At 47.9% G+C, this 8,678-nt stretch overlaps 4 protein-coding genes across 5 annotated transcripts; 2 read left to right on the forward strand and 2 right to left on the reverse strand.

Annotated features, from left to right (window-relative positions):
- Positions 1–86: 86 nt before the first annotated feature.
- Positions 87–2,036, forward strand: LOC6540609 (probable cytochrome P450 28d1). Its single transcript, XM_001968743.3, has 6 exons — positions 87–319; positions 371–509; positions 567–674; positions 777–1,407; positions 1,471–1,740; positions 1,795–2,036. Exons 1-6 carry the CDS (start codon positions 126–128, stop codon positions 1,959–1,961), a joined length of 1,509 nt encoding a protein of 502 aa, XP_001968779.3. The 5' UTR covers positions 87–125; the 3' UTR covers positions 1,962–2,036.
- LOC6540658 (TBC1 domain family member 19) lies at positions 1,989–4,768 on the reverse strand. 2 transcript variants are annotated; one of them, XM_001968744.3, is made up of 7 exons: positions 3,894–4,768; positions 3,414–3,600; positions 3,267–3,360; positions 2,957–3,209; positions 2,432–2,901; positions 2,293–2,374; positions 1,989–2,240 (listed from the first exon to the last, which is right to left on the reverse strand). In XM_001968744.3, exons 1-7 carry the CDS (start codon positions 4,161–4,163, stop codon positions 2,067–2,069), a joined length of 1,530 nt encoding a protein of 509 aa, XP_001968780.1. In that variant the 5' UTR covers positions 4,164–4,768; the 3' UTR covers positions 1,989–2,066. The 2 variants fall into 2 exon arrangements, with proteins under 2 accessions (XP_001968780.1, XP_026834494.1); XM_026978693.1 differs by lacking the exon at positions 3,894–4,768 and adding an exon at positions 3,655–3,743.
- A 36-nt stretch (positions 4,769–4,804) lies between these two features.
- On the reverse strand, positions 4,805–6,233 carry LOC6540612 (lipase member I). Its single transcript, XM_026978694.1, has 5 exons — positions 6,088–6,233; positions 5,930–6,038; positions 5,310–5,878; positions 5,079–5,247; positions 4,805–5,025 (listed from the first exon to the last, which is right to left on the reverse strand). The coding sequence occupies exons 1-5, from the start codon at positions 6,119–6,121 to the stop codon at positions 4,884–4,886; spliced, it is 1,023 nt and encodes a 340-aa protein (XP_026834495.1). The 5' UTR covers positions 6,122–6,233; the 3' UTR covers positions 4,805–4,883.
- A 1,019-nt stretch (positions 6,234–7,252) lies between these two features.
- LOC6540647 (troponin C) lies at positions 7,253–8,654 on the forward strand. Its single transcript, XM_001968746.3, has 3 exons — positions 7,253–7,945; positions 8,039–8,456; positions 8,518–8,654. The coding sequence occupies exons 1-3, from the start codon at positions 7,670–7,672 to the stop codon at positions 8,544–8,546; spliced, it is 723 nt and encodes a 240-aa protein (XP_001968782.3). The 5' UTR covers positions 7,253–7,669; the 3' UTR covers positions 8,547–8,654.
- Positions 8,655–8,678: the final 24 nt, after the last annotated feature.

The raw sequence follows: 8,678 nt of genomic DNA on the forward strand, positions 1-8,678 counted from the left end.
GGCAGTTTGATCAATTTGTTTACTGGGTGAATCCATCCACTTGACTAGCAGGTTCAATTTAAATGACAGCGGCTGCTCAATTGAGTTCCAGTTCGTTTTCATCCGCGTTGGCGAGTGGTTGTGCCATGTGTCCGATTTCCACGGCTCTTTTGGTGATTGCGGCCATTCTGGCCCTGATCTATGTCTTTCTGACCTGGAACTTTGGCTACTGGAAGCAGAGGGGCATTCCTACGGCGAAGTCGTGGCCTTTTGTGGGCAGTTTTCCCAGCGTTTTCACCCAGAAGCGCAACGTGGTCTACGACATCGATGAGATCTACGAGTATGCATAGAGATAGCCACGTTATCTGGTCACTAATTGCATATTCAACAGGCAGTACAAGCACACCGATAGCATTGTGGGAGTGTTCCAGACCAGAATTCCACAACTAATGGTCACCACTCCAGAGTATGCGCACAAGATATTTGTTAATGACTTCCGCAGCTTCCACGACAATGAGATGGCCAAGTTTGTGAGTAGAAACTTACAGATTTTAGGAGCCCATCTCATAAGATAATTAACCCAATAGACCGACACCAAGAAGGATCCCATTCTGTCGAACAATCCGTTCATATTGACGGGCGAGGCGTGGAAGGAAAGACGTGCTGAGGTCACACCCGGACTTTCGGCAAATCGGGTAAGCTTAGGCTGCCCTCGAATCTATGAAAAACTTATCTCGTGGGGGCCCTGATACCCTTATCAATTGAAGTGCTCAATTAAAGCTCTGCCTCCCCAAAAGGTCAAAGCTGCCTATCCCGTCACGCAGCGCGTTTGTAAAAAGTTCGTGGAGTATATAAGGCGACAGAGCCTAATGGCCCCCACCCACGGGCTGAATGCCAAGGATCTCTGCTTGTGCTACACCACCGAGGTGATTTCCGATTGCGTCCTGGGCATTTCCGCCCAGAGCTTCACGGACAATCCCACACCCATGGTTGGCATGACCAAGCGCGTCTTCGAGCAGTCTTTTGGCTTTATTTTCTACACGGTGGTCGCCAATCTGTGGCCACCGATCACGAAGTTCTACAGCGTTTCGCTGTTTGCCAAGGACGTGGCTGACTTCTTTTACGACATCATGAGGAAGTGCATCCAGGTGCGGCGGGAAAGTCCGGCGGCCCAGCAGCGAGATGACTTCCTCAACTACATGCTGCAGTTGCAGGAGAAGAAGGGTCTGGATGCGGTGGAGCTGACCTCGCACACCATGACATTTCTAACGGACGGATTCGAGACCACCGCACAAGTGCTTACCCACACGCTCCTCTTCCTGGCTCGTAATCCTGAGGAGCAGAGGAAATTGCGGCAGGAGGTCGGTACCACCGAGCTGTCCTATGAGCAGATAAGCGAGCTGCCCTTCGCCGAAGCCTGCATCCATGGTGAGTTTTTGGCCAAATCTGAAGTTGTATCTATGCCCATTGAAATTGCATCTATATCACCAGAAACGTTGCGCATTTTCCCACCTGGCCTGGTGGCCCGCAAGGTGGTAACAGAGCCCTACGAGATTGCGAACAAAAACGGAGTGAGTGTGAAACTGAGCCCCGGAGATGTGGTCATCATTCCAATCAACGCCTTGCACAACGATGCCCAATACTACGAGGAGCCCCAATCCTACAATCCCGAGCGGTTCTTGGACATCAATGGTGGCGCCAAGAAGTACAGAGATCAGGGTGTATACTTTGGTTTCGGCGATGGACCCCGCATTTGTCCCGGTGGGTAGCAAATTATTGGCACAATTTGAGTTATTAATAAAACTTGCATTGCAGGTATGCGGTTTTCAGTCACCCAAATCAAAGCTGCCCTGGTCGAAATCGTGCGAAACTTCGACATCAAGGTTAATCCCAAAACGCGCCAGGATAATACAATTGATGACACTTACTTTATGGCTGCCTTAAAAGGCGGCGTTTGGCTGGACTTTGTTGAACGCAAATAGTTATTCAACATTGCGATTTTATGTTAATTATAGTTTAGCCAGTTGCACACATATTATATTTCAAAACACCGATAATACTTCAAATTTGTAACTGAAAAGCACACTTCAGTCCCGACTTAGGGCTAGTTGCACTAGGGGCAGCACCTTGATGGAGGACAAGTCCGCCAGAATCGCTTCGATGCTGTCCAACGAGGCCACCTGCATGATGCTCTCCTTTCTGAAGCTGAGAATGATGATGGCGAACAGAGGAAGGATCTCCAAGCTGTCAAAGCCGAGGATCTGAAAGGGAAGGGATAAGTACCAGCAACCAGTTCGGAGGCGTATTTCCTACCAGATCCCAGAGGACCAGCAATTGATCGGGTGGCAAATGTCCGGAAAACGCTCGCATGAGCCATTTGAAGACGACCCGCAGGCTGAAGTAAAATGGGTAAAATAGTAGCATTCTCAAGGATACGCCAATCCCAACTCACGGCTGTATTTGGAGCTCCCGGAAATGGGACCATAGCTGCGGCTCGTAGGTCTGCAGCAGCTTCTCGAAGAGCAGGCACAGACTCACAATCCCCTGGGGATGAGTGTTGATGGTGGTCAGGCGATGGCAGTAGCGGATGTAGAAGGCCCGGAATGTATAGTACAGATTCACCGGCGAGTCATACAGATAGCAGAAGGGGGCGGCAAACATGCAGATGCCGTGGAAGGGCACCACGCCCGATGGAGGACCCTCGTAGGTCTTGCCCTTCACCGGAAACGCCTCGTACTCCACGCACCCACCGATATCCGTGTCCCGGGAGAAGCAGAGCAGCACCTGGTAGAGCACGTCCTCGAACACGAAGTACTGGTCGTCGTTGGAGGCCGTCAATTGAATGTCCTTGAACACCAGCTTGTCCACGATATGATCCGTGGTCCAGACGGCGTTGCGCAGTTTTTGCCAGTACTCAATATCCTTCGGGGGCATATAGACGTATTTAGCAGTTATGGATCACAAAACCAGTAGTTACATAGTCATGCAGCTTGCTGTCCAGTACAGACGCCCATAGAGCGCCCCTATAGGGTGCGGGGGTGCAGCCCTTCTTCAGGAACTGCTGGCACATGGGCGCATGCCTGCCCTCCAGAATCCTCTGGCACTGAATCGTTAGATCCGGCACTCCCAGGTAGCTGTCGCTGCGGAGCAGGTCCGCATAATGGGCACGCAGCTCGAACAGGTTTTTCACAGGAAGTGCAATGTGAGAGAACTCCCATTGTGGGATTTGGCTGATAGGAAATCGCTAAATTAGCCAAGTTTATGATATAACACTTACCAACACTTACTCTGTATTTTCCGTGGTTTTGGCGGGTCCTTTCAGCGAGAGTAGCACCTCCAGTAGATCCTTTGGAGCGTAAACAGGCCTATAGTTGGCCAGATCTGGAAGTTATATCAAGATTAAGTGTCAGCTCAAATGCCTGCGAGATGCTCACCCATATTGTAGTTGCTCAGCTCGTTCCACTTGGCCATAAAGTCCTCGCGATCCGCACTGATCCTCGGTTGTCCATGCAGTGGAACCTTCAGCTCTGTGCACATGGCATTCAAACTCTTCCTAACCCTGCGATCCCAAAGCACACCAGCTCGTTTTAAGTAACCAAGTGGATCACTAACGGTGGGTTTCTATTGCGAAATGTAGTGAGGAGCTTTTTAGTTCAGTTGTCCAAGACTACATACAATTGTCCATAAGGCTAACGAGCTATTTGACAACTCTATAGTTGTGGCACCTTGAGATCTTTCGGTATCAACTAGCATTTCAATTTGTATGATAAACGTTAAGCTTTGAAATGAAATTTGTTCAATAAAGTAAAAACTAAAAAATGATAGTAAAACCAAGGAGTACTTTAAAATATCAATCCAATTAGTCTAAGTTCCATTACGAGAATTCAAATAGATTAAAGTAGAGTGGTACGCACCGCGCCCTGTTTGTTGGCCAGGTTTTTGTCATCTGTCCTGGACAGCCGCGTCCGGACCAAGTTGAAGACAATGTTCCGGATCTCCGTCTCCAGTCCGGCGCTCTTGATGGCATCCTCGAGGGTGTTGCGCATATCGTGGGTGTCCACGCCGGGATTGCAGACCAGCTTCTGCAGCTCCTTGTAGATGGGCTCATAGCTCTTTGTGTTCTTGATGGCCGCGATTACCTTGGCGGTCATGTGGTGGATACTAGCATCCTGCAGCTCCTCCATGCCGATAACCCTCGTCCGTTTTCACTACTCGTTTACCACTCGGCCACTGACTACCAACTAACTATGTACACCGTTCTGATACTGATTAGCCCCAACTTTTGGCGCTCCTAACTCCGTCGCTTGACTTTTATCGATCAAACTCCGTCGCCTGCTGCTTTGATTTGGAGTCGATGCGATGCGATTCGATGCGATTCGCTTCGAGTCGAGTCACATCCTCGGCTGTCGTCGCTTCTTGGCGACGGAATGCCTTTGCCAAACACTTGTTTGGCTGCTAGTTTGGCGTTAGTTTCGATTTGATTCGCTCGCTTGCCGCCCCTCGCAACCAAGGAATTCCATTATGTTTCGTTTCAAATGTACAGCCAGAGGCGCGTGAAATTGCTTTCCATACAATTTTAGTTTCATGCACACCGAAACACGCTGAAACTGAGTGGCGGCAACTTTCCCTTTTTCTTGGCATCTGTCACCTGGCCCAACGAGTTGTTGACGTGGTCTTCGGTGTGGCTGCTCCTGCTGATGGCGAAGGTGGGCCAAACTCACCTGAACATGTCAGAGTGTCGAAAGTATTTCACCTGAATATTTGGACCAGGCCGAAATAATGTTTGGAAATAGCCAACATTTTACACGAAAATGCAGCTATAATATAGATTTATCTTGGTTTGTGCCCTATATTATTCCACGTTTATTTATGAAACAAAAATTGCTGTTAGGAACGGGGAAGCCTTACTGTGTTTCAAACATTTTGTCTATGATTTCATCGTTCACGAAAGTGCGACCTTTTAGTTGGCGGTTCAAATTAGAAAAGTTCGCCCCCTTGGCATATGGGGGACTATTATTGGTTTCCAGAAAATACCTGCCCCTGGCTCTGCAATAATATGGATAAGCAGAGATCAGAAAAAATGAGGTACGTGCACTTACTCCGAACGGACGTGGTAGCCCATAAGCTGTATATTTTTTTCGGGAGCGCAGATGCCAGTCGCGAAGCTCTTAAAATTGGGACAATAGAAGCCATAGAATCCAGAGGGCGATGAAATGGACTCGGCATAATACTCTACGGCTCGGTTATGGTAGCAGAAATGAGTCTCCACTGAAGGTATAATCATGAAAAGGGAAAATATGTGTTCAACAGATGGCCATAACGCCACTTACTCTTATCAATGGGTCCGCAGTTGGGCTGAGATACACCCATGTTCAAGTAGAAGTCCACGTGGCCCACTGGCTCCAGTAAGCCGAGCATCATCACATCCGTGTGCACAACGTCCACGAACTTGGCATCAGTGGGATCGAGCTTTTGAGCCGTATCGTTGACCAGGTAAAGTGGTTTGGCCGGATCAAGGGCTGTGATGTGCTCCAGCTGAATAAACTGGCCAACGAACCCTGCCACATGGGCACCTAAGCCGAAGCCAATTAGGTGCAGATCCTCTTTCTTGATCAATCTGTTTTTGACGAGTCTTTTCAGCAGCTGAGCAGTGCAGCGACCTACATATTTGGCATTGTGAACCGCTTCCGTATAGCAGGGTTCATGGGCTAGTTTTGAATAGTCCAAGGATAGCACATTGTAATCTTGTTCCAGGAGCAGCGGACGCAGCTGGTTATTGGGGCTGAAATCGCGGTGCCCATTAAAGCCATGGATCAGAACCTTGAGCGGTTTGCGGGGAACAAATGAATTAGTAGGCAGTCCAACTGATGGAAGCTCCTTTCCTTGTGGATTTTTTTTTCTGTGGATTCAGGTAAATAATGAACACCATTGCAATGTGAATTCATCTTACGTGTAGAGCCAAAAGGTAATGTTGTCGTTAGGACAGAATTCGTTTTGCAGGGAGAAACAGTTTATTTCCTCATCTACAAAACCAGCAACGAGAGTAAGACATGCAAAGCCTAAAACAAGATTACTTTATGACTTTATTGTTAGGGCAGCCCGAATTACCTATTAAAACCAGCCAAGACAAGATATTATGCATCGTACCGCGATTCCTTTCAGACCTCTGATAATTTTATTTTCCAACTTTATATGCTCTAGGTTCCATAAACTATTTTAATTAAGTTCGTTTCGTTCAACCGAATAAGTAACCGGAAAGCTTTTATAATTGCAAAAGGTGTTCATATCCAAGCGCCCAACTTGGGGCGCCAAAATATATTATTACATATTATTACTTTGAATTGGAATACTGAAGCTTAAGTGCAATTATTTAAAATAAAGTCAAATATCAGTTAAAATATTATGAAGACCAACATGTCCACCTTCTCGCATTGACTTCGCTCCTGGGCAAAACAAATTTGCAGTGGTAATTACGTCGTAAATCTAGCCTTAAATTTCATGCCACCAAACTGTCAGCGTTCGAATTAGAACTTCTGCCACGAGTGTGGCCAACACTCAGGCTATTTATACAGATACACATATTGGGCATTGGGAATTATGCAAAAAACAATCGAAGTGACATTGTGTGAGTGCACTGTGGTCGCCAGAGCAACGCAACCCAACCCCTTCCCATTGTACCATTCCGTCGGCTCCCTGGGACATTCCAAAAGTGTTTCACGTTTTGTCATAAATAATAAAACTCAAATGACCATCAAAGCGACTACTGTGCGCCTTTGCCAAAAAATGCCGTTGCCGGGAAGGTTACCCACTCATACAGAACTATCCGAATCCGAATCCGCATCCAAATCCGCATCCAAATCCGAACCCATGCCCAAAGAACCACATACATAGCACCCCCACAATTGGCCTGTCCATCTAGCGTGATGTCCATTTGCCAGCCTGAATGCCTGTTTGTTTGTTTTAAAGCAAAAATCTAAAACCAAATCAACATTTTCGAGACCAAAGTGGAGAGGATGGGTGTGTGGTTAACCGCAGCACTAGTGGCTATGGGTGCTGGGTAGCCAGCAAGTAGTCAGCAAACGGCAAAGAGCCTGTGGAATCGGCTGTGGACCAGCCATCGGCATCTGGCCCACACTGATGATCATATGGACAAAAATTGCTATAAAGTACTAAAAATACAATTACCGTGAGAAAATCGCACTGATTTTGTGACTGATTGTGAAGACGTTTATAGTCGATTTTTAGTGACTGACTGAGTGACCGACGGACCAGGCCACACACACATCTCCATTCGCAGAAATATGGATGCGAGGGTGTACCTATATCTGTATCTCTATCTGCCGTAGCTGCTGTATCTGCTGTATCTGGTGTATCTGGTGTATCTGTTGTATCTGCTGCTCTTTTGCATAATTGTGGCGTGCGTTGTGCGCTCGTTTTTCCGGCTGCCAGCGCCAAAGATGATGGAGATGACGTCGCCGTTCTGCCGCCGACCTTAAGGCATCAGTACCCTCGTCCCTTACCCAACCGCAGCCGATACCCAACCAATAGGCGAACCAACAGGCAGTGCACCTGTAACACTTTGATCTGATTTAGATCAGCGTCTGGCCAGAATCAGTCTGCGCATCCGCCTCCACCTTCACTCCCACCGCTGTGCCCACCGCCACCTCTGTGCCCACTGGTTCACATTCCAATGGCTGTTAATAAAGTGCTTTGCCGAAAAGCCAAACCAACAATAACCCATGGATGGGATGCTCTGCTCCGCTGCTCCGCTGCTCCTCTGCCGACGAGGTGTACAACGCTGCGTATGAGTGACGCTTCCACTAAGCGAAATTTGTTGTTTATAAATAATGATCTTGGCCAGGCGATCGGTTTAGTGCGCGCCCGCAGGCCAACGCAGTTGGAACGCATTGGAGATTGGAATACTCGCTCGCTCGCAAATTGTCGCTTGGCCAACAGATACAAAATGGTATCTATCGGGTGTTGTTTTTGCATTTCCCTGGGCGGGTGGATATTGTGCAATCGTTTATGATGTGATCGGGCTAATTTTTGGTAACCGCAGGAGGACGACGAGAAAATGGACATCATGCGCAAGGCATTCCAAATGTTCGACACACAGAAGACGGGCTTCATTGAGACGCTGCGTCTGAAGACGATCCTCAACAGCATGGGTCAGATGTTCGACGACAGCGAACTGCAGGCTCTGATCGACGACAACGATCCGGAGGACACCGGCAAGGTTAACTTCGATGGCTTCTGCAGCATCGCCGCCCATTTCCTGGAGGAGGAGGATGCCGAGGCCATCCAGAAGGAGCTGAAAGAGGCCTTCCGTCTGTACGATCGCGAGGGAAATGGTTACATCACCACCTCAACGCTCAAGGAAATTCTCGCCGCCCTCGACGACAAGCTCTCCTCCAGCGACCTGGACGGCATCATCGCTGAGATTGATACTGATGGATCCGGTACCGTGGACTTTGATGGTAAGTAATCCCAGTAACTCGCAAAAATAATATGCTTACTTATGGCACTTTTCGATCGCAGAATTCATGGAGATGATGGCGGGCGAGTAGAGGAATCACGAGTGCTGATAAAACCAACAGAAAATCAAGCTTTTGGGTTTAATTATAATTTTTTATTATTTTTAAATAAATTAACTAACCGCTTTAATACAAACTTTAGTTCTTGTGGTCTGCGAGCAGTAA

This window comes from Drosophila erecta, unplaced genomic scaffold (assembly GCF_003286155.1).
Source record: "Drosophila erecta strain 14021-0224.00,06,07 unplaced genomic scaffold, DereRS2 tig00000055-arrow-pilon, whole genome shotgun sequence".
NCBI lineage: Eukaryota > Metazoa > Arthropoda > Insecta > Diptera > Drosophilidae > Drosophila > Drosophila erecta.

Excerpts from the sequence above, each read along its gene's own strand:
- LOC6540612 (XM_026978694.1), bottom strand. The coding sequence starts at position 6,121 with ATGCATAATATCTTGTCTTGGCTGGTTTTAATAG. Across the intron at positions 5,879-5,929 it reads ATTACCTTTTGGCTCTACAC|AAAAAAAAATCCACAAGGAA; the intron begins GTAAGATGAATT and ends CTGAATCCACAG. Across the intron at positions 5,248-5,309 it reads CTGCGGACCCATTGATAAGA|TGGAGACTCATTTCTGCTAC; the intron begins GTAAGTGGCGTT and ends TTATACCTTCAG.
- LOC6540658 (XM_001968744.3), bottom strand. The coding sequence starts at position 4,163 with ATGGAGGAGCTGCAGGATGCTAGTATCCACCACATGACCGCCAAGGTA. Across the intron at positions 3,361-3,413 it reads GCTGAGCAACTACAATATGG|ATCTGGCCAACTATAGGCCT; the intron begins GTGAGCATCTCG and ends TATAACTTCCAG. Across the intron at positions 2,902-2,956 it reads ACAGCAAGCTGCATGACTAT|GATATTGAGTACTGGCAAAA; the intron begins GTAACTACTGGT and ends ATGCCCCCGAAG.
- LOC6540609 (XM_001968743.3), top strand. The coding sequence starts at position 126 with ATGTGTCCGATTTCCACGGCTCTTTTGGTGATTGCGGCCATTCTGGCC. Across the intron at positions 510-566 it reads ACAATGAGATGGCCAAGTTT|ACCGACACCAAGAAGGATCC; the intron begins GTGAGTAGAAAC and ends TTAACCCAATAG. Across the intron at positions 1,408-1,470 it reads CGCCGAAGCCTGCATCCATG|AAACGTTGCGCATTTTCCCA; the intron begins GTGAGTTTTTGG and ends CTATATCACCAG.
- LOC6540647 (XM_001968746.3), top strand. The coding sequence starts at position 7,670 with ATGGCTGTTAATAAAGTGCTTTGCCGAAAAGCCAAACCAACAATAACC. Across the intron at positions 7,946-8,038 it reads TGGCCAACAGATACAAAATG|GAGGACGACGAGAAAATGGA; the intron begins GTATCTATCGGG and ends TGGTAACCGCAG. Across the intron at positions 8,457-8,517 it reads CGGTACCGTGGACTTTGATG|AATTCATGGAGATGATGGCG; the intron begins GTAAGTAATCCC and ends TTTCGATCGCAG.